At 39.4% G+C, this 21,871-nt stretch overlaps 1 protein-coding gene across 2 annotated transcripts in view; it reads right to left on the bottom strand.

The window, feature by feature from the left end:
- The window catches only part of ZSWIM6 (zinc finger SWIM-type containing 6), a 220,461-nt gene that overhangs the window by 51,288 nt on the left and 147,302 nt on the right, over positions 1 to 21,871 (bottom strand). For both annotated transcript variants that reach the window (XM_070056741.2, XM_089313221.1), the window contains exons 3-4: positions 11,234 to 11,382; positions 7,005 to 7,155 (exon numbers count right to left, since the gene is read on the bottom strand). In XM_070056741.2, coding sequence (XP_069912842.2) covers positions 7,005 to 7,155; positions 11,234 to 11,382 — 300 coding nt within the window. The remainder of the gene's footprint in view (positions 1 to 7,004; positions 7,156 to 11,233; positions 11,383 to 21,871) is intronic.

Raw genomic sequence — 21,871 nt, 5'->3', positions numbered from 1 at the left:
AGGGAGCTATGAATAATGTGGGAATAAGCAGACTGAGCAGTACACACCCCATGTGAGAGCAGAACAGCGTGTGTGCAGCAGTTTGCAGAGCCTACAGACCATACTAGATCACTAAGTGTTGGTAAGCATGTTATCATTACTAGGGCCTGGTGCAGTCCAGGGAAAAGCCAGTGAGCCCGAGAGTACTCGGTAGCTCTTACCGAGAGGGACTGAAAATGGGATGAACCCCACTGGAGCCAATTTATAGCAATACTAACTGTATGTGTGCTAAGCTTGCTACAGAACACAGCATGAATTGGCTACTTAACACTAAGGTGTTTGCTTTCTCAACAAACATGAAGTTTGAGCCCCTGTAAACATGATGCAGATAGGCAACTGGCAACTAGTTACCCTCAGCTGACAACTAGCAACCAGGACTGTGCCATGGGTAGCCAAGACCATGCCAGGCAGCTTTTGGTTTTTACAGCGTTTATTGGGATCCAGATAATCCTGCTCTGCGCTTAGCAGACAGACCCACCTGGCAGAAATCAAGAATAAGCTGATGATGTTATCCAGTTTGGTAGTTAATTTTTTTTTAAGTTACTTATATCTGGGGTCAAATTCCTGCTCTATTTCTGACTTCAAAGAACAAGCTACCTAGCCTCTTTAAGCTCAATTTTCTTGGCAGTAAAATGAGGGTTAAAAATTGTACCTATGTCACAGGGCTGTTATAAGCATTAAATAAAATAACACATACATTAAGCACTTAGCATATTGCCTGATAAGTATGAGTAACTGTTACTACTAGCTGGACCAATATGGGAAATAAAACAAAGCCCCAGTCTAATTCTATGATGTCTATCTACTCTCTCCCTCTTGTCCTTTTTTAAGTTCAGCTACAATAACGAACTGGTAGTCTTAAAGACAATAGATCTGGTAAAGAATGTGGTCTGTACCCTCCCCCACTGAACTTAACTGTGTTGATGTTCATGTCTCTTCTTTCTAGAGTATGATTATTATTTCTTTCCTATAACTTAACTCCATAAACATCCTGTAGAAACATTTTAAAGTTAGTTCGTACTAATATTTATTCTAATTAGTAACAGAATCATTCTATCAGTTAATTTGTCATGTCTCCTAATGTCCCCATCTCTCTACTTCCTCCTTACTCCAGTACCATCACCTACACTAAAATCAAATACCCAACACATCTATCCCTCTGGACATAGCAAATGCTTCTCATACATAGTGGGAGGGCCAGAACAAGACTTCTGGAAACAAAAGTAACACGAATGCATCAACAGTGGCAAGTAGTGGTGAATAGCTATATTCTCCTTGTGCCTAGTGAAGAAAAACTGGTAGATGATAAGCAATCCCTGACGTGTGGTGCATTAGGATTACCTTCTGTCCTTAGAGCTATTTTGAAGTTTCCAAGTCTAAACAGGCACTGCTTTGCCACAATAGAGCTCTGGCACTGGCAAAAAGGTTAACTACTTACAGGGCAAATCACTTTGGAATGCTCTCTGGTTCTCAGGAGAAGCAGTTATTCCTTAGTCATTTACTAACCAGTATCAACTTTAAAATGTGGCCCTGCTTGAGTGTGAATTTACCATAGAAACTAAAAAAGTGACTCAAAACATGGGGGAATTATTAAGCCTAATGCTCTCAGAGATGCTGGATGCTAAGATGGCATTCCCCGGAAATTTCTCCACAATTACCTTCAGAGCACAGCCTTTAGAATCTGATTTCTGGCTGCGCACAAAGACCTACATTAAGTAGAATACCACTTGAATGTGTGACTCAAGCATGTATTTTCCCTTTTTTAAAAAATATTTATTTATTTATTTGAAAGGCAGAGTTACACAGAGAAGGAGAGGCAGAGAGAGACAGAGGTTTTCCATCTGCTGGTTCATTCCCCAATTGGCCGCAATGGTTGGAGCTGTGACGATCCGAAGCCAGGAGCCAGGAGCTTCCTCTGGGTCTCCTACACAGGTGCAGGGGCCCAAGGACTTGGGCTATCTTCTGCTTTCCGAGGCCATAGCAGAGAGCTGACTTGGAAGTGGAGCGGCAAAGACTTGAACTGGCGCCCATATGGGATGTCGGCACTGTAGGCCGCGGCTATACCTACTCCACCACCGCGCCGGCCCCTTTATATTTTCCTTTTATTCAATATTCATGTAAGTAGGTGGGCAAGAACCACTCACTATGTTTAGGATGATAGGACAGAATTTTGGGTACACAGAGCAGGTAATTTTTAGTATTTTGCAGTAACTGGTGCCAAACGATGGGCTGAGTTCCATATTGTTGAACATAGTTAGATTCATGCTGATTCCAAGAGTTCTAAATCTGTGTTATCACTCAATTTAGTTCCATCCAAGGAATATTACAGCTGCTGCTTAGTAACAAGTGATTAAATTAACCTTTCATGGGAATAGGACCAGAAAGAAACATCTACCTATGGCTTTTCTGCTCAGACGCAGAGTTAGATCCACAGATGAGAAGCTGTGAAAGGAACTGTTTTTGCGACCTGAGTAAGCAGAGCTCAAAAGAGTCAGGCTCCTACGAAGGCTCTTTTTCTAAGAAATAAGACTGACTCAGGGAGAAAAAGGTGTAAAACCTGAGGGAAACTACATTACATGTTACTTGAAAGTGAAAATTCAAGAATTTTTCCCTGTGATAAAACTGTAATTAAATCTTATTTAACTATTGCCTCTAATGACATCCATTTTAATTAGATTTTAATAGACTAGCAGCCACAACCTATAGTTTTATGAAGCAAAGTAAAATTACAGTCTAGGAAGACATTTATGGAAAGAGACCCATCAACGCAGATGAGAGGTTACACTCCATACCATCATCCCTAAAGACCCCCATAGTAATTAAGTGTGCTGAACAGACAGCCATTAGGGCGAACAGTAGGTGTGCTTGCCACAAATCAGCACTGGGTTGTTCTTTAAAATCCAAGTTATTTCTGCGATCTGCCTTCCAGAAAATCTGCATGTCATTGAAAAAAGAATGCAACAGAAGTGTGTGTTCTACAGCTTCTACTAAATGTGTCATCTCTATTAAGTGTGCAGCCTCTACCACTGAAACAGGATTTCATGTTCTAAGATTCTTTAATACATACTTTTCCTTATAGCTGATTATTATGTAGTATTACTCATCTTGAGAATACAGAGCTATGTTTGGGAAAATGAACATTATGTAGGTACATAAAGTAAAATTAGTATCTGAAAAACTGATTCACATGTAAAATAAATGTTTCTGCAAATGACATGTACTAAACAGGATCTAAATCCTATGAATGTGTATCTATTTCATATGACATTATGAAAAATCAAGGAATAAATAACAAAAATGAACTCAGACCAAATGAGTATCATGGGCATTTAGATTAGAAAAGAAGAGCTAGGAATAATCAGTCTATGTGTTAGTTGGAAGAGGGGGGAGGGCTTGACCTGTTGCTACCACAAGTAAGTTTGCATGTACTTAACTGCAATAGAGAAAAACTTAAAGTAATTTTGTTATTTTTAAAACTAATTTTGAAACATCAATACTGTTAAATTTTCATAAATTGCATGTAATCAGAAAATTAAATATCTTGGGAAAAGGATATCTGGTCCTCCAAAAAACAGCTGTAATCTTGTGCTGACAATCTCCTGGCTCCAAATCCCTCTGCCAAGAAGCACAGTTACTTGGCTAAAATACTCTCACTTGTACATTTTCATCAGATTAAGATTTTCATGCCAGGATTTTTTTTTCCTGGTGTATTTGCCATGGCCAGATATGGACCCATCGAATCCACCGGTGCTAAGGAGTTAAGCATCTGAGATTTAATTTAACAGTTTCAGCTTTATTAAGCTGTCACAGAGCGGCCCCACTCTGATAACAGTAGCTCCTCCAATTATGGCTTGGTTTAGGGTTGACAAGTATAATGATTCATTCGTGGCACATGAGAAGCAATAAAAGGTTGTTTTGCATTACAGCTTTAAAAATGTGGGCACTTTTTTCATTTAATTTGTCACTTAGCTTTTGCTAAGAGGACATTTAAATTGCAGTAAAAGGCAAATGGGGCTTTTAGTTTAAATGTAATCCCCATATTTAAATGATCTGTAATGGTGCAGTGTTGGAGTGGGAACACTATTGTCTCACAGTGGGTCCTGATGGTGACATGTGACATTTGTATTCAGGTCCTGTATTATCCATGTGGCTAAAGGGCTTCCAATTTCATTTCACAGCCAGAAGCCTGCAGAAAACACCAATTAACTTGCAGATCCCATTTGCCGACAAAACTCAGCCTCTTCTCAATGTCTGGCATCTGGCAGTGCTCAGCATTTAATTCCAAAGCAGAGCCTTGAAGCAATGTGAGTCCTGTGTAGGGGCACAAAGTCAAATTCCCTCATTTTGTTAAAAAGCAAAAGCCTTTCCTTTTGTAATACAGAAGAAACTTTAGTTAATTTTTTGGTGAGTGAGTGTTAAGATATGACAGCTATTGTTACTTCTATATAGGATTCTTCACAGAACTTAGATCCCATTAACATGGCAAGTGACCTCTGCCTGGCGTCAGGGGTCACAGGAGAAATCTAGTGTCTAGTAGTCACTGGAGGAAGAGGATATAGAAAAAAGAAACTGTTCTTCATCCTGGACTGAAATCAAAGAATTTATATAAAGCCTGGCCCTTAATTAAAAACTACTCCATCAGAGGTCGTAACTATACTCAGTTGGTAAAAGCTTACACCTAATGAGAACTTGTACTTTTTTTAAAAGATTTATTTATTTATTTGAAAGTCAGTGTTACACACAGAGAGGAGAGGCAGAGAGAGAGAGAGAGAAAGAAAGAGAGAGAGAGGTCTTCCATCCAATGGTTCACTCCCCAGTTGGCCGCAACAGCCTGAGCTGGGCCGATCCAAAGCCAGAAGCTTCTTTGAAGTCTCCCATGTGGGTGCAGGGGCCCAAGGACTTGGGCCATCTTCTACTGCTTTCCCAGGCCATAGCAGAGAGCTGGATTGGAAGAGGAGCAGCCGGCACTAGAACTGGCGCCCACATGGGATGCCAGCATTTCAGGCCAGGGCATTAACCCACTGCGCCACAGCACTGGCCCCAGAACTTGTACTTTTGATTGAGAGTTCAGGTACATAATTTTCAAAACCAATTTGGAGGGGCCAGTGCTGTGGCACAGCGTGTAAGCTGCTGCCTGCAACACCAGCATCCCATACAGGCACTGATGTTGCTAACGCGCTTGGGAAGGCAGTGGACCACGCACCCACGTGGGAGATCCACAAGAAGCTCCCAGATCTTGGCTTCTGATCAGCCCAACTCCAGCTGTTGCAGCCATTTCGGGAGTGAACCAGGGATGGAAGGTATCTCTCTTTCTCTGCCTCTGCTTTTCAAATAAATAAATAAATAAATCTTTTAAAAAAAAAAAAACTTGGAAAGGTAAGATATAATCATGGATTAAATGTGAGCACTACAAATATTACTTGAGTGTATTATTTGTAAAGTTGGTATTTTTCTCCTAATCAGATACTTATAATTCTAAAGTTCCTCCAAGTCCCAAATCTCTTTAGATTTTATTCACTTCATAGTAATCCAGTATTTTTTCTTTAAATGATCCCCTTCATTACAATTTTTCTAATGCTAGTCCTTTTTGCTTTTATAAATGAACTAATCAGTTCAACACATACTGTAGAGCTACAGAATTGAGGCAGGTTTTTGGGAAAGCAAATCATTCATTAGTCTATAAAAATATTTGTTTCAGTATTACATTACATTGTGTTGTTTGTATTATTCCAACACATTGGAATTACCTATCATAGTTACAAGATTGATTCAAATTTTGAAAGGAAAATTAACTATAATTATTTCAGAAGATCCAAGGAAGGTACCAAGACTAAGTTATTTAAGATATTTAAAAAAAAAAGGAAAAAAGGGGAAGAGGTCAAATTTCTAACACTTGGCAAGCAGCAGAGATATAAAAAAGAATCAAAAATTTGTATCCACAACCAAGTCCCTGAACACCCTTCCTATTAATGGAAAAGAAGGAAACACTGTTAGAGATTATCTACCAACTTGCTGCCTAACTCTGCATCACACAATGTCATCTTGGGGAAGTCTCCTAACCTCCCTGGGCTCCAGTTTCCTTATCTGTAAAACAGATAATCTCAAAGGAAGCTTCCAATTCTGATGACTTTGTGCTATCTTCACAGACAACAGCTTTCCTTGGTTTAAAGTAAACCTGGGATCAACAAGCATGATGTGGCCCACTATTGGCCAAGAATAATTTCATTGAGACTAGGATCTAGTGAATGTAACCAGTGGTTTCCTCTCGGAAATTAGAACACTCATACAATGTTCATCAAAGTTTCATTTATCACTCACAGATTTCTTAATAGAAAGACAACAAACATACCATTGATAACTTCCCTAGGAATGAGCATGAAGAGACTCAACCTAATAAAATTTCAGTATTCTCTTAATTAGCATGTCTAGTGGATGCCTCACTTTTCAACTACTTGCTATATTTATATCTTTAACCACCAGGGATCTGGGATGCAATAAACATTAGAGTTTGCTCTATCTTTTCCATTCTGAGGGTCAAGAGTTCATCTAAATAGTAGCCAAAAATAACATGAATATCCAAACCACATTTAATCAATGTTGGGAAGGGGAAGACAGACTCCAAATTTTAGCTGCATCAGTTATATTAATCTAGAAATAAACAGCCAGTCTGTAACACAAAACAGCTATTTAAAAAGTTATCTTCTTTTTTTCCAAGCAAATTATTTAAAGACAGATTCCCTTCCCCAAGATCAGACAATTCCCTCAAATCCTGCCAAGGTTATTTTCTGCAAATGTCAGCCCAAGTCCTCTTTCTTCCTATTCCTATAATCAGTGTACAGGCACTACGTTCATTTACGAGCAGGAGATCTCTCTTCCTCAATATTGTGACCATGTCCTTCAGATGTTCAACTCTATGTCTCTATCCATGCACAACTCAAGGGTGATTTGTCAGGAAATGTATTTACCCAGCTCGTCCCAGAGCTGCCTGTATTTGTCCGTCATCGCAGTGCCTTGTTGCCTCCAAAGTGACAGGCGAGGGTCAGCCATGAACTGCTCTGTTATCAGGGTCAACATGCGGGCCCCATTGGAGTCCCTCATCTTTAACATCTCCCGCACCTGGTAGGGAAAAACAAACCTTTAGAAAAATGTTTAAGAAGAAAAGAAAAGAGAAATACCCAAAACAAACCACTTTTCTTTATTTCTTCCAGGGAGGGAAGGAAGGAGAAGAGATTAAGCCTTCACACCAGCCCTTATAACCAAATAAAAGTAGTTGAAAATGGCTCTATATTCTAAATTGCAATTCCATCAAATCAAGAGAAATGACCACTGATTATTTTAAATTCCATTTTAGAATCAGTATGAGGAAAAGAAGTTTCCTTAACTTCCCAACTCCAAAAAGTTTTCAGCTGGGTCTTACACATCTGATTAAGATAACTGATTAAATCTATTTCCTATGTCCGGTGCAAACTTTTTTTTTTTTTCCTTGAGGTCTCCTTAAAAGCAGTTTTCTTGCTAAGCCAGATGCACTTTGTGGTTCAACATTATATTCCCACTAAGTAAACTATTAGTTAATCATGTTTTGACAAACCATAGAAGTAAAACCTGGCACCGAAAATAGACAACTGAACCTAACAAGTACACCACAATAGGTTTTAGCTCAGTGCTCCTATTCATGGAGCTGAAGTGCTGTGATTCTGATGGCCTACAGAAAAACAGAATGCAAAACCAGCACAACAAATAGTTTGGCAACTTCCTGACTGTTCCCCTCTGATTGTCCCTGCCATCAGTAAAGAAGTAGCTAAAGCAGAGTGCACTGACAACTCCTCAGGAGTCTTCCAAATCCATCTGAGAATGTTTAGAATAATGGCATCTGTCCTCTTGCTTTTTAAATAACAGCTTTACTGATACATAATTAACATACCACTCAGTTCTCACTAATGGTTTTTAATATATTCACAGTAGTTCAAGTCCTTCTGTTTTTGAGATAAATTACTAATTTCTGTAAGTTCTGTCTCACTGAAGTTTTTTCATACAAAGAGCAGCAGCATGTAGTTGTTTCTCTGTATGTGGACAACCGGTTCCAGGACCCCCTCACCAAGTGATACCAAAATCCTATAAAACAGTACAGTGCTTACGTATAATCCATGCGTATCTTCCCATATACTTCAAACTCCTCTAGATTATTTTTAATAGCTAGTACAACATAAATATTACATAAATAATTGTGACACCATATCATTTAAGAATTAATGCCAAGAAAAAGTCTGCAAACATTCAGGTCATATAGGCCTAGCTGTGTCTTTGAGCCACAGTTGACTCAATCTGTGGGATTTTCATCTGTGTGCACTTCTGACACACATGGGGCTGTTTTTGCACCGGTTAAGAGAAAATGGATAGGGCTGCAGCGTCAAAGACCTTTTGTGCTCTATGAGTGATCCACAAGGTAGAATAATAACCACTGACCTAATATGCTGGCCTCTTGAGTTGGAGTTTGCTCAAGCTCTGTCTGTTAACTCTCATGCTAAATTTCCCAAAAAAAGAAAGAAGAAAAGAGCACCAGGGAAACCCTAAAGGAACACACCCATTTCAGACGTGTGTACCGCCATGGATTCAACAAACAAGAATCTCAGCTGGTACAGGAGATTTAGCTGCCACTTGGGACTCTCACATCCCTTATTAGAGCACCCGATTTGAGTCCCAGCTACTCCGCTTCTCATCCAGCTTCCTGCTAATACACATCCTTGAGAGGCAGTACACGAAAGCAGAAGTACTTGGGTCCCTGCCACTTGTGCTAGACCTAGATGCTGTTCCAGGCTACTGCTTTGGTCTTGCCCTCCCCTGGCTGCATGCAAGGATTTGGGGGAGTGGACCAGCAGACAGAGCATCTCTCTCTCTCTGCCTTTTCCAAAAAAAAAAAAAAAAAAAAAAAAAAGGATTCCATGTGAAAGGCAAGTAAAGGAGAAACCAGCAGATCTTCAGTAACACAGCCCAAATCTAAGTGATCAATAGATCCTGTCTGTAACTATACCCAAACAAGCAAAGGAACGCCTTCACCCACTTTAGAAGTTGAGGCCTTAAGGAACTCAAAAGTACTTTTACCCTAAATCACAAAGGTTGTGCTTTTAGGAGGATTATTTCAGTAATCCTAAAAGAAGTTTATTCCCAATTTGGAAATACTAAAAAGTCATGAACAGTGAAGACCAGGAGGAAGAAAGGGAGCTGCCGGCCAGCGCCACAGCTCACTAGGCTAATCCTCCGCCTGTGGCGCCAGCAACCCAGGTTCTAGTCCCGGTTGGGGCGCCGGATTCTGTCCTGGTTGCTCCTCTTCCAGGCCTGGGAAGGCAGTGGAGGACGGCCCAAGTGCTTGGGCCCTGCACCCACATAGGAGACCAGGAGAAAGCGCCTGGCTCCTGCCTTCAGATTGGCGCAGCGCGCTGGCCGTAGCAGCCATTTGGGGGGTGAACCAACAGAAGAAAGACCTTTCTCTCTGTCTCTCTCACTGTCTAAACTCTACCTGTCAAAAAAAAAGGGGGCGGGGGGAAGCTGCCGTTTACTGGATATCATGCTGAAGAGTTTTATTTACATTTACACTTACCACTTAATCTTTATATCAACCATGTAACGTAGGCCCAATAACAATCCTAATTGTTATACATTATAAAACTATGCGTCAGAGAAGTTAAAAGACAAGGGCAACAGCAAAAATCAGAACCCAGATCTATTTTAATTCCAAGAGCTATGCCATTTCCAAAATTAGATGTTGTTAATAACATCATATGGCATGTAGAATGTGTATAAAATATATACAGATAAAAATAACAGCTGTAGACCAGTCTAGTAACACACCTTTCATACTGGTTCTACCAGGCCACTCTGTATTCTGCTGACATGAGAATATATGAAATACTTTGTGTGTAAATATATCAAACCTTTTATATTATCAGTACATCAATAGATTTGATTTAATGTTAATTTTCCTGGTAGATTTTTAAACTATTTCTTAGTTAGCAACAGTAATGAAAATGGAAACTTTGCCATTAAGTGTATAATCAGAACTTTGTGTGCAATAGCATTCAAATGCCTCTATAGCCTAATGGAAATTAATTTGCAAAGTGCTGACTTGAAGTATCATATGACTTTGAAGTACCTGTGAACTACCACAAAAATGATTAAGTAGCTTGTGAAGCAGTTTTACAGCTGAATGTGTTCTACTCCGATTCACAAAAAATGACAATCTACATATGGTATACAGGATAAATCTTTACTAAAACAGGGTATTGATGAAATCAGAATACATTATTTTCTGGCAATACAAAATTAACAAAGTTTACCCTACTTCTTCTGAACAATGAAAACATCACTAATAGATCTTTTAGTTATTATGAATATTAGAGATGCTATTTAACAAATATATCAATGAACACAGCTATCTATTCCCTTAACCAATTTTAAACATTATCCATAATTATAACTTGTATCAGTGAAAATACACTCACTTAAATATTATTAAAAAGGCATTTTATCTGACATCTAACACTCTGCTTATGGTACTAAAAGTTCCATCTGAAGCAACAGACACAGCTTTTGCTCCCAAGTCACTTATGACCAAAATAACTCTATTTCTTAGGCAACCAATTTTTGGTGATCTACATTAACTCTAAACATCATTATCTAACACTACTGTCACAAAAATGAAAAGACATATTATCATTCACTAATATCTAATAACTTGCTAAGGTTTGTAAACTTTGTAAAATCTAGAATTTAAATAAAAATCTCTATGAATCTAAAATCCATGTTTCTGAAACTTAGTGACATTATTAAACTAAAAACTTAAAGCATATTTTAAGAATTGTGTTTAAAATTATACTGAACTTGGGAAAATTAGAGAAAGAAAAAAACTTGAAAAGGTGGCAAATTAAATAAAATCAAGATCTTTGTTTTGTTTTCACTAATGAATGAGCCTTTTCAAAACTGTACGAGGCATTACCATTGTAGTACTACCTGGGAGAGACAAAAGGGTCCCACACTGTCTAAGGTGACCTCAGCAAATTAAAGCTTACATCACAACACAGAAGTTTCTAATTTAGACCCCGTTCTTAATTTACAAAAAGCTTTTACCCTGATGTAAACATGAGTGTTGATAGTTTCTATATACATATACATAATTTCTTTTAAAAGAAATATTTCATACCTTTGCAAAGAGCAAATTAAGCTGCTTCCCTGATCCGTGGTACCCGCCCTGGGAAAGGAACAGTTTAACCTGTTCTTGTACCTGCTCTTCATCTAAGTGCCAGCAGTTTTCATCATCTATACTAGCACCTGCTGTTGGATCAGGAGCACCTAGAAATAAAAAGAAAAAAAATAACAGATATGCTAGACAAAAACTCTGTGCTGAAAGGATCCTGATTATAAGCATGAAATTAAGATCCTCTATTTTTACCAAATATTTTAAAATCCAATCTCAATGTCAATTATACACACAAATTTGAAACTTAAATTAATGGAAAATTCAAAGGTTTATTTCTTGGACTTTGCTGATTTGTAACAAGCCAAGCATAGAGTACTTTACAACTGAGATACCTCAATCTTTTAAATTAGAGATGATTATCTTTGGAAATGAGTTAATAGGTTCTCTAAACAATTAAAAAGCTAAAAAAAAAGTCTCATTGTAAATACATGATGTAATAAAGTTCTGTGTATGATATGCTAGAAGAATGATTATTTTCAAAGACTTCAGAGAAATGTGAAACAAGTAAACTCAGCAGAGTATTTCTCTTTACTATGTTAATTCAAAAAGCTTTCATCATTACCTAGTGCTGTATAAACTACATGCTGACATAAGTCTTTAGTTGCAGAAAACTGAAGATTAAAAAGGGAAATCTAGCCACACGGGAACAGGCAGTGCAGCTGTTGTACTAAACCAGGTTGTAGTATCACCTTGCCAAACTGCATAAATATTTTATTGCTGAAGTACACAAAAGATAACAGCTATGAAATACACCCTGTGTGTGTGTGTGTGTAGATTATATCAGAATTTAAAAATTACTCTAATATTTATGCAGGTAAAAACCAGGTTTCACTATATGTTAATAAAATAAAAGGGTATTTTAAGGCCTAATATCCATAAGAAATTCAAAACATTTTAAATCTAAAAATCTTCAATCCCTAATGTACCATCTCCTTCCTTATTGACCCTTAAGAAAATAGATTTGTAGTTGTGGTTCAGCAATATGTCTCTGGAATGCAGATTCAATCACTAACATCTGGGGTCCACTAGTCCCTGTTAGAGGAAGGCAGCAAGCCTATGACCCTCCCTGAAAAGTGTATATTTATTCATTTAGCCAGTCAGCAACTGTACTGAACGCATGACCAATGCCAGTCTCTCTGCTAGACTTGGGGATACAACTGTGTGTAAAAGAGAATTCCTATCTTCACCAAATTTAGTGTTAACTCAGAGGATTTCAAGATTTTAAAAAAATAAATAAATGAAGGGAAAGGCAGATCTCTCGCATTAGCTGGTCCACTACTCAAATGGCTGCAATGCCCAGGGCTGTGTTGGGCCAAAACCAGGAGCCCAGAACTTCATACAAGTCTCCCATGCGGATGCAGGGGCCCACGGACTTGGCCCAGTCTCCACTGCTTTTCCAGGCACATTAGCAGAGAGCTGGATGGGAAGCAGAGCAGCCAGGACTGGAACCCAAGCTCATATTAGATGCTGGCATCACAGGTGGCGGCTTAACCTACTGGGCCACTGTGCTGGCTCCGCTTTCAAGCTTTCCTGACCAAGACCCACCACAAGAAATATCATACATAATGCACATACATGTCTGTGTGCGTATGTGATTACAGCTATTAATCTGAAGCAAAAGTCTGATGGAAAGAACAACCTTTACTATAAATGAAGATATTTTCTATTTTCTATTCCATTTCAGTTTTTAAAGAGCTTGTCATACTTTTGTAAATTGATGTCATAACCAATGATGGGTCACAACCCACTACTCAAGAACAAATCTGTGGAATAAAAATCAATGTAACAATCATATATATAGATGGTAATAATTGCTCAAAGGAAGAGGACGAGTGCTGGAGACTATATCAAAGAGCACTGACTTGGCCTTGGACTGCTAGGGCAAGCATACCTTGAGGAAATGGCACTCAGCTGAGATCTGCCTTAAGCAGATAAGAAGCTAATTACAAGTTAAACAAAGCAGACAAAGGAGGAGATGGGTCTGCATGTGAGACTAGGAAAAGAACTCAGGCAGAAGACTTAAGAGGGAAGGAACACAGTGCAGAAAGGACATAAAAGGCAGTTCATGCAATTTAAGAGTAGAGGATAAGGGGAAGAGCAATATGAGGGTACTTCATAAAGTTGGCAGAAAATGGAATGAAAAGATATTTTTTAAAGATTTATTTATTTGAAAGGCAGAGAGTTACAGAAAGGCAGCGGCAGAGAGAGAGAAGTTTTCCATTCTCTGGTTCACTCCCCAAATGACCATAAGAGCCAGAGTTGGGCCGATCCAAAGTCAGGAGCCAGGAGCTTTCTCCGGTCTCCCATGCGGGTGCAGGGACCCAAGGCCTTGGGCCATCTTTCACTGTTTTCCCAGGCCACAGTAGAGAGTTGGACCGGAAACAGAGTGGCTGGGATGCCGCGGCGGCCCTACCCACTACGCCACAGCGCCAGCTCCGGTACAAAACATTTTGAAATTCATGTATACCAAGGGTTCTCAAGGAGTTCATGAAAATGTGTATTAAGGAAAAAATATGCATGGCTTTCAAAATTTTTTGCACCAAAAAAATTACATTCTTTTTTAAAAATTTATTTAAAAGAAAAACAATTTATTTAAAAGGCAGCATTACACAGAGAGAGGGAGAGATAGAGAGACAGACAGAAAAGATTTTCCACCTGCTGGTTTGTTCACTCCCCAAATGGCTGGGGCTGAGCCATAATACAATTAGGAGCCTGGAACTCCATCTGGGTCTCCTAAATGGGTGGCAGGGACCAAGAATTTGAGCCACCTTAAGCTGCTTTCCCAGGTGCATTAGCAAGCAGGGAGCTGAATTGGAAGTAGAGCAAATGGGACTTGGACTGGCACCCATACTGGATGCTGGTGTTGCAGGAGGCAGCTTGACTTGCTGTGCCATAAGGTCCCAAACTTATCTTGTAATTCCATTTTAACATGAACTTTTTAAAAAGTACCCTCATGGAAGACAATCCTGGAGAAACAGAAGTAGGGTCAGACTGTAAGAACCTTGCTGGTGAGAAGCTTAGTTTTTCTTCCCCAAAGAGTAACAAATGGGAATTCATGACAAAGTTATCTAAAGTGAAAGATGTTTTCTCCTGATCCGCACCTATTGCAACGTTGCCACCATGGAATAGCATGCAGCCAGAATGTCAATGTGGAAGTTCTTCGTGTGCTACGATGGAAATATATCCAGGATATATCACTGATTAAAAAAATCAAGGAGAAAAAAAGTATACACACTATACCTACCACCTTTCATGCGAATAGTGAAGCCTCAGATAATGATAATGTGTCAAGTCCTTTTGAAGGTTATTTAAATTGAGTAATCCAGTTACATGAGAAAAAGAGAACCATGTGAATATGACTTATGTAACTAAAAATATTACTTTATCTGAAATGTAGAGAATGGCTGGGGAACAAAAATATGTAAGAGAACAGTGAGGGTGCTATTTTGATAGTCTGCACACAGGATGATGACTTGAGCCTGCAACACAGCTATGGGCAAAAATGGAGAATTAGAGAGGAATTCAGGATCCAAACACAGTAAGATTTGGTGAGGAAGTGAATGTGCAAGGACGGTCTGGGAGATTAAGGGGGAGAGACACACAGGTTTCTAAATTCAACAACATGACAGAATATTGGGTAACCCACTGATGGACTGCAGAGGACCAGGTTTGGGAGTGACAGAGGCCGTGTCTGAGAGGTCAGGAGTGCAGTTTTACACACGGTAAATGTGAAATACCTTTGAGACAGTGGACAGAATGGGAGAGGATTCCAAGCAGGGAGCTGGGTATACTATCAGGGGTAGTACAGGTAAAGAAGTGTGCCCAACACCAAGCCCTAAGAAAGGCCAACATTTAAAGGCTCGGTGAGAGGACAAGCAAGAATGGCAAAGAGTGTGAGTGGCCTCTGGATGGAGAAATCTGGTCTTCCAGAAGAACACTGTTCTAAGTAGGCACTTGGGATGGTAATTAGATGTTTGAGCTCTGTGAGATTAAGGCTTTAATAAAAAAAAAAGGAGAAACAAAACAAAAACCAAGAGGCAGATTTTAAACTCAACAGACAGATTCCAAGGTGAAGCAAGCTCCCATCTAATGGTTCATACCCCAAATGCCTGCAAGAGCTAGGCTGGGCCAGGAAGTTGGGAGGAGGAGTGGAGGCGGGACTCAAACAAGGCACTCTGTTGTGGGATACCGACTCACGTTATGCCCTGCTCACCCATCCTTGGGAGAAGGGAAGCAGGATTCTTACTCAGCAGGTTAAGAGCAACTGTCAAGCATCCTCACACACCTCATCTCATTTTTCTCCTCATAATGTCCTCCAGAGGCAAGTACAGTCCACAATCCCTGTACAGACTCAGGATGGTTTTGACTGGTCCATAGCACACTGCTGATATCCAGCATTCTGGTTCTCTTCCAGTGAATGAACATATCTCAGAACCCTGGGGCCAAAGTTTTGAGCCCTGAAGCCATCAAAGCAGGAGGAGTCAACACTAAAACAAAGAGAAATTTAAGAGAGGGTACTGGTACTTAAGGGCATTTGTCAGCAGGTTTCTCTTTTAAAGGAGGCATTAAGGATACACAATCCTGTGAAGAGTTAATTACTAGGTCTGCATCAGTTATTCCTCAGGGATCCCAAGCCCCTAATTTGGTCATCCCTTTGATTCTAGGGGAAGACATACGCGACACACCCCTGGCACAAGACAGCTTCTCCTGTGGCCTGAAATGGCAAAAGGAGTCTACATTCAGATATCCCACCCAAAACTTCAGAATGTACTCAACTTTTAATTTTTCATGCTTAAGAGCAGAAAGTGACAGAAGAACCCAGTAATCACTCTGGACTTGAATTCCATGGTACATTTTTCTTTTAAAATCTGACAGGTTTGGCCGGCGCCGCGGCTCACTAGGCTAATCCTCCACCTAGCGGCGCCGGCACACCGGGTTCTAGTCCCGGTCGGGGCGCTGGATTCTGTCCCAGTTGCCCCTCTTCCAGGCCAGCTCTCTGCTGTGGCCAGGGAGTGCAGTGGAGGATGGCCCAGGTGCTTGGGCCCTGCACCCCATGGGAGACCAGGAAAAGCACCTGGCTCCTGGCTCCTGCCATCGGATCAGCGCGGTGCGCCGGCCGCAGCGCGCTGGCCGCGGTGGCCATTGGAGGGTGAACCAACGGCAAAAGGAAGACCTTTCTCTCTGTCTCTCTCTCTCTCACTGTCCACTCTGCCTGTCAAAAAAAAATAAATAAATAAAAAAAAATAAAAAGAAAAAAAAAAAGAAAAAAAAAAAATCTGACAGGTTTGAAAATTTGAAATTGCTTTAAGGGTCCATTTAATTTACTTACATACACATCTTGGCTCTGGCTCAAGTGGAGAAATACCTAACACCAAATGGGTAAATACATGAATTAGGTTTTTTCAGGTTCTTATGGAAACTGTCTTTGGCTTTTATTTTTTGGTAAGCTAGTACTACTTCTTTAGAGTACGGGGAGGGCTCTGGATAAGAAAGTGGCCCCATGGACAACATTCACTGCAACTTATCTCTACGGTCTACAAGAGCTGGAAGGACGTGAAGGATTCCTAAATCCCGGATTAGAATTCACAAGATTTCAGTTCTAGGCACAGTTTGGAAAACCTGTGCATCCTCTGACAATTCATTTATGCTCTTAGGCCTCCATTTCCTCAATTCTAAGATCTATAATGCAAGAATAAAAAGGGAAGTGGGCAATAAAAATTAGGAATCTACTCATGAAACATAGAAAACGTCCTAACTTAGTTGTAAGACTGCAAGGAAAGATAACTAGTGGAGAAATAAAACATAAATTTAACTACATACAACTCAACATTTTAGGAACAAGACATGTTTACTATCCATTATACACCAGAAAATTAAATGTCTACAACAATATTCTCCCCCAAAGTGTAAATGTATACATAAAACTCTTGATGCTAAGGTTTAACTATTTAAATTTTCAAATGTTTATTACATCCATTAGTGTTTCCTAAGCTGTACATAAAATGTAAGATCTGCAACACTCATTTATGCTTGTTAATGGCTATCCATAGTCAAAACACCTCGCAGCATTTACCTTGGAAAGGAAATGCAAAGGGAAATGTAATTCATATATTTATGTATTTGCTATTAAATATCTTCTGAGTTGGGCAGAAACCAGAATGTGTATGTACATAAATTCAATGGTCCATTAAAATGTTTTAAAACCTATCACGTTTTTCACTCTTATTTGTATTTATAATTATAAATGCTGTAATATTTATGACTGTATAATTAATCTTTGTGGGCATTTTATTACTAAAGCTCATTCTTCGAAGTTTTAAGCCTTCAGGGAAAGTGAAATTATCTGCTAGAAAAAAGAGAGTGCAACTGTCTCTAATGCCCAGACTGGGATGTCTGAGTTTGAATTAGCCTCTCCAGCACAGGAGGGAGAAGAGGAGGGTTCACAGATGTAAAGAACCACTACCTAAGCCTTCCTCCGACTAGTGCTGGATTTGGTTCTGAACTTAGCTTTGATTTATTCCAACAGCAAAACTCCCTTATCAGGCATTATGAAGATTCCTGGGGCACACTGTGAAAAACAGATGCCTGGGCACCATTCTAGACCTGTTGAATCAGAATCTCTGCTGGGGATAAAAAGGGAGGGAAGGGGGCAGAGCAGCATTCGAAATCTGGAGAGAATGTTAAGCATGTTGGCATATTCTGGATCTTAATAATGGAAAGTATTCCAGTTCCTGAGGCAAAGGAGAGAAACCTCTCCAGCGTATTCAAGGAAGCATATTGAAGACATCCTGATGAGAGATGTGTCTCATGCTATGGGTAGTCACTTGTAAGCTTTTCAAAGTAAGCTATGAAGACACATTCACAACTGGCTTATGCTATGTTTGGTATATCCACAGTTTTAGGTTCTAATGAGGGACTTGATGCTTTCTCGTATTTTGTTGGAAAGCAAATTCAAAACAGGAAAGAGTAAAAGGCATTAGTTACCTTTATTTTAACTGTGATCTAATCACTTTGGTAATATGGTTGTCCTAACAATGCTTTTGTAATCATTTACATTTACATAGCATACATTGATATGCTATGTAAATTCTTAAAGGGGCAAACACAGACCATGCAGGCAGAATGCAGGCAGCAGATGTCTACACTGCAGAGATAATTAATTCAGCCTCTTTGGGGGGGACCTATAGAAGAATACCAGCTCCTACAGTTTAGCACCTGCTGTTAAAGCTAGAAAACATTAAGCCTGTGGCTCACAAAGGCGTAGGCACACCTGTCTTACAAGTTGAAGGCAAAATCCCAAACATCAGCCGTTGGCACTAAGAGGGGCAAGGCAAGATGGGACCCTAGTGATTTTGACTTAAAAGAAAAAAAGTCTTAAGAGCAGAGAAAACTAGAAGATCGCTAAAAAATAATGTGCAATGAGTAAACACACCCTTTAGAAAAGACTTAAATTTTATCTTTAATTGAATTCTCACTTCCAGGCAGTGCCTAATGCCTTCATTTCAATTTATAATTTTGTTATGGCTGAAACAGTTTCTTCATCACCTTCTATCCTCTGCAGGCAGCCCACACTGCTGCTGGGACAGAGTGCAGTGTCCTGTCCAGGAGCTGTCAGAGCGCACTCTGCTTTACTGTGGGGTCTACTGACAGAAGCAGCCCTAGAACACTGCAGGCTGCTACGCCATCAACCACCGTCCTCTCAGCTAAACCCACAGCAGTAAGTAAGCAGTAGCACTGCCACCAGCATTTGCCTCAGGGAACTCACACACACCTGTCAGTTGATGGCCCCTCCTCTGTTACTCTCCTCACTTCCCACTTTAGTATCTCTTGCCACCATTTAATTTACTTTAGGAGTTCAACAGTACACTTGTTCATGGCTAGAAACAATCATGTATTTCATATGAATAAAAAGCAATAAAGTATCTGTATATGTGCCAGTGCTCACTTAAAAATACAGAGTGCATAACAAGTCACATCCCATTATTTATCTTATAAAAGTATTAGTGATTACTTGATATACAAATATAAAAATTAAAGAGAAAGTTCTCAGTCTGAAAGTTGTAAGTATAGTTTGCTCAAACTATTTTAAAAGACTTTAAAAAATTAATTCACATATACTTTCCTCAAATTTTTCTATGAACTTTTTGAAGACTCCTTATATGTACTATTGCCCTTGAAGATTTAGGTCAACTGCCATATCATAACACCAGTGAGGAGAGCAACTCATTTCCAGCTCTTGGATCCCCCTGACCTTATGAAACAGGCATTCTCTGTTGTCCCCATTTTACAAAGAAGACAACTGAGGCCTGCAGAGATTCAGTTGTTTGCACCCAGCAACAAGCTGGAAAGCAAATGCTGGTATTCTAACCTAGGCTGTCTACCTTTAAAGTTGAATTCTTAAACACTGTGGACAGACTTAGAGTGGGAGGCATGAGATACTCATTTGGGGGGATACAGGAATAAAAAACTCACCAAGACAACAGAGATATGACTCTAGGGTCATTAAAGGGGGGAGGAGGGAGGAAACAACACAGCTGATAGCAACACTTTGCACAAATTATGAGAGGACTAAAAGCTATATGGAAAACAAGTATTTGGAGATGAGAATAGAGTGAAGAGTTTTGGTCTAAAAGTATTCTGGCGGTCTGTATCACCCCCAGATCACTCATGGGTTAAAGCTTTATGATTCCTACAAAGTATGAGATATAAATTCGAAGACTACTTCCTTTTTAAAGAATAAAATTGAAAAACTTTTTCAGAGGAAAAAAAAATCACCTGTGCATTACCACATAAATTCCATTCCATCGATGGTTTTAAAAACGTTACTTACATTGGGGTGAACATTTTGCCTAGTGGTTAGCTGGCTGTTCAGGACACCTGACTCACATGTAATCGAGCGCCCAGCTCCACGCCTAACTCCAGCTTCCTGCTAATGCGTATCCTGTAGGCAGTGGTGCTGGCTTAGGTAACTGGGTTCCCGCCAGCCACTGGCAATTTCCCAACCCAGTCAAGACTTCAAGACTTTTATTCTATGAGCATTTGGGAAGTGAACCAGTAGATGGGGAACTAACACACACACACACACACACGCGCACACACTTTCTCTCAAATAAAATATTAAAGTTAAAAAAATACTTAAATCGCATACAGAAACACAAAGTTTTAGTTTTAACTTAAGGATAAAGTGATAAATTTTTGGAGCGAAACTAGAAAGTTATAAACTTCAAAATGACATTTGTTCTGACATTTCTACTATTAAGAACCTATTATTCAAACATTTATGCACAGATTCATACATACATACATACACACACATACACACACACACACACAGATGGTCACAACAGCACTGTACATAGAGAAAGTAGAGAACCTCCTCAAGGTCATTCAGGAGGTTAGTGGCCACAAAAATCTGTAACATGGAATACTACACAGCATTTAAAACAATAAAAGACCTATTTGTACTTACATAAGATATTCATGATATATTAAGTGAAAAAAGCAAACTGCAGAAAAAATTTTTTGAAATACATTTATCTTAAAATGATGTAAGAGGCTACTTTAAAAGTTTAAGGAAATGGAATTAAAAGTTTATTTTAGTGCAAAAAATTCTTTTGAAATCCACACATTTTTTAATAATAGGCAGTTCCACAAACTTTTTGAAGTTTCTTGTGTACATGTTTGTGTCTGTCTGCAAACATGCATGCTTACAAAAGTATATTCACTAAGAAAAATGCTGGGGCCAGAATTGTGGCGTAGCGGGTTAAGCCAGCGTCTGCGACACTGGCACCCCTTACAGGCACTGACTGAAATCCCAGTGGCTCCACTTCCAATCCAGCTCCCTGCTAATGTGCCTGGGAAAAAGTAGTGGAAGATGACCCACGTGCTTGGGCTCCTGCATGCACGAGGGAGACCCGGATGGTGCTCCTGGCTTTGGTCTGGATCAGACCAACCTACTGTGGCTGTTTGGAGAGTGAACCCGCTGATGGAAGATCTCTCTCTCTCTGGCTCTACCTTTTAAATAAATCTTTGAAAAAGAAATAAAGAAAACTGTCTACCAAAATATAAACCACGCCATCATCTGGGAGTGCCTTGGGCAAATAAAGATGCTATTGGGAGTATGGAGCCTATAGGGACTTACCTTCCATCTTCACACAAGGTACTTTTAAAAGTATGTGGAGAAATTAAGTTTATTTTGGTACACAAAAAATTTTAAATCCATGCATACGAGGAGTCTTCAAAAATTAATGAAAAATGAATATTATGAAAAAAATTATGGTTCTCAAAAATTTTTGCACAATAAACTTAACCTTTAATTGCATTTTCCACAAACTTTTTGAAGTACCTCGTGTACTCCCATACAATTTTTTCTAACATGAATTATTATTTTAAATTTTCTTTCTTCCCTATAGGACATATTTGCTAATTTTATTGACCACCAGCAGATCACACCTTTGTTTCACCAACTGTCAACAGCGAAATTCTCTACAATAGAAAGGATATGCTAGATAACAATCAGATTATCTCCCTAGGATTCTTAAAAAAAAAAACTGGCTGCTAATGCAAGCCCAATTACAATGA

The sequence above is a fragment of the Oryctolagus cuniculus genome, chromosome 14 (assembly GCF_051225735.1).
Source record: "Oryctolagus cuniculus isolate XC-2025 breed Fujian yellow rabbit chromosome 14, ASM5122573v1, whole genome shotgun sequence".
Classification (NCBI taxonomy): Eukaryota; Metazoa; Chordata; class Mammalia; order Lagomorpha; family Leporidae; genus Oryctolagus; species Oryctolagus cuniculus.
Note: the sequence above shows the minus strand (reverse complement) of the source record. Positions and strands in the feature narration are given on the sequence as shown.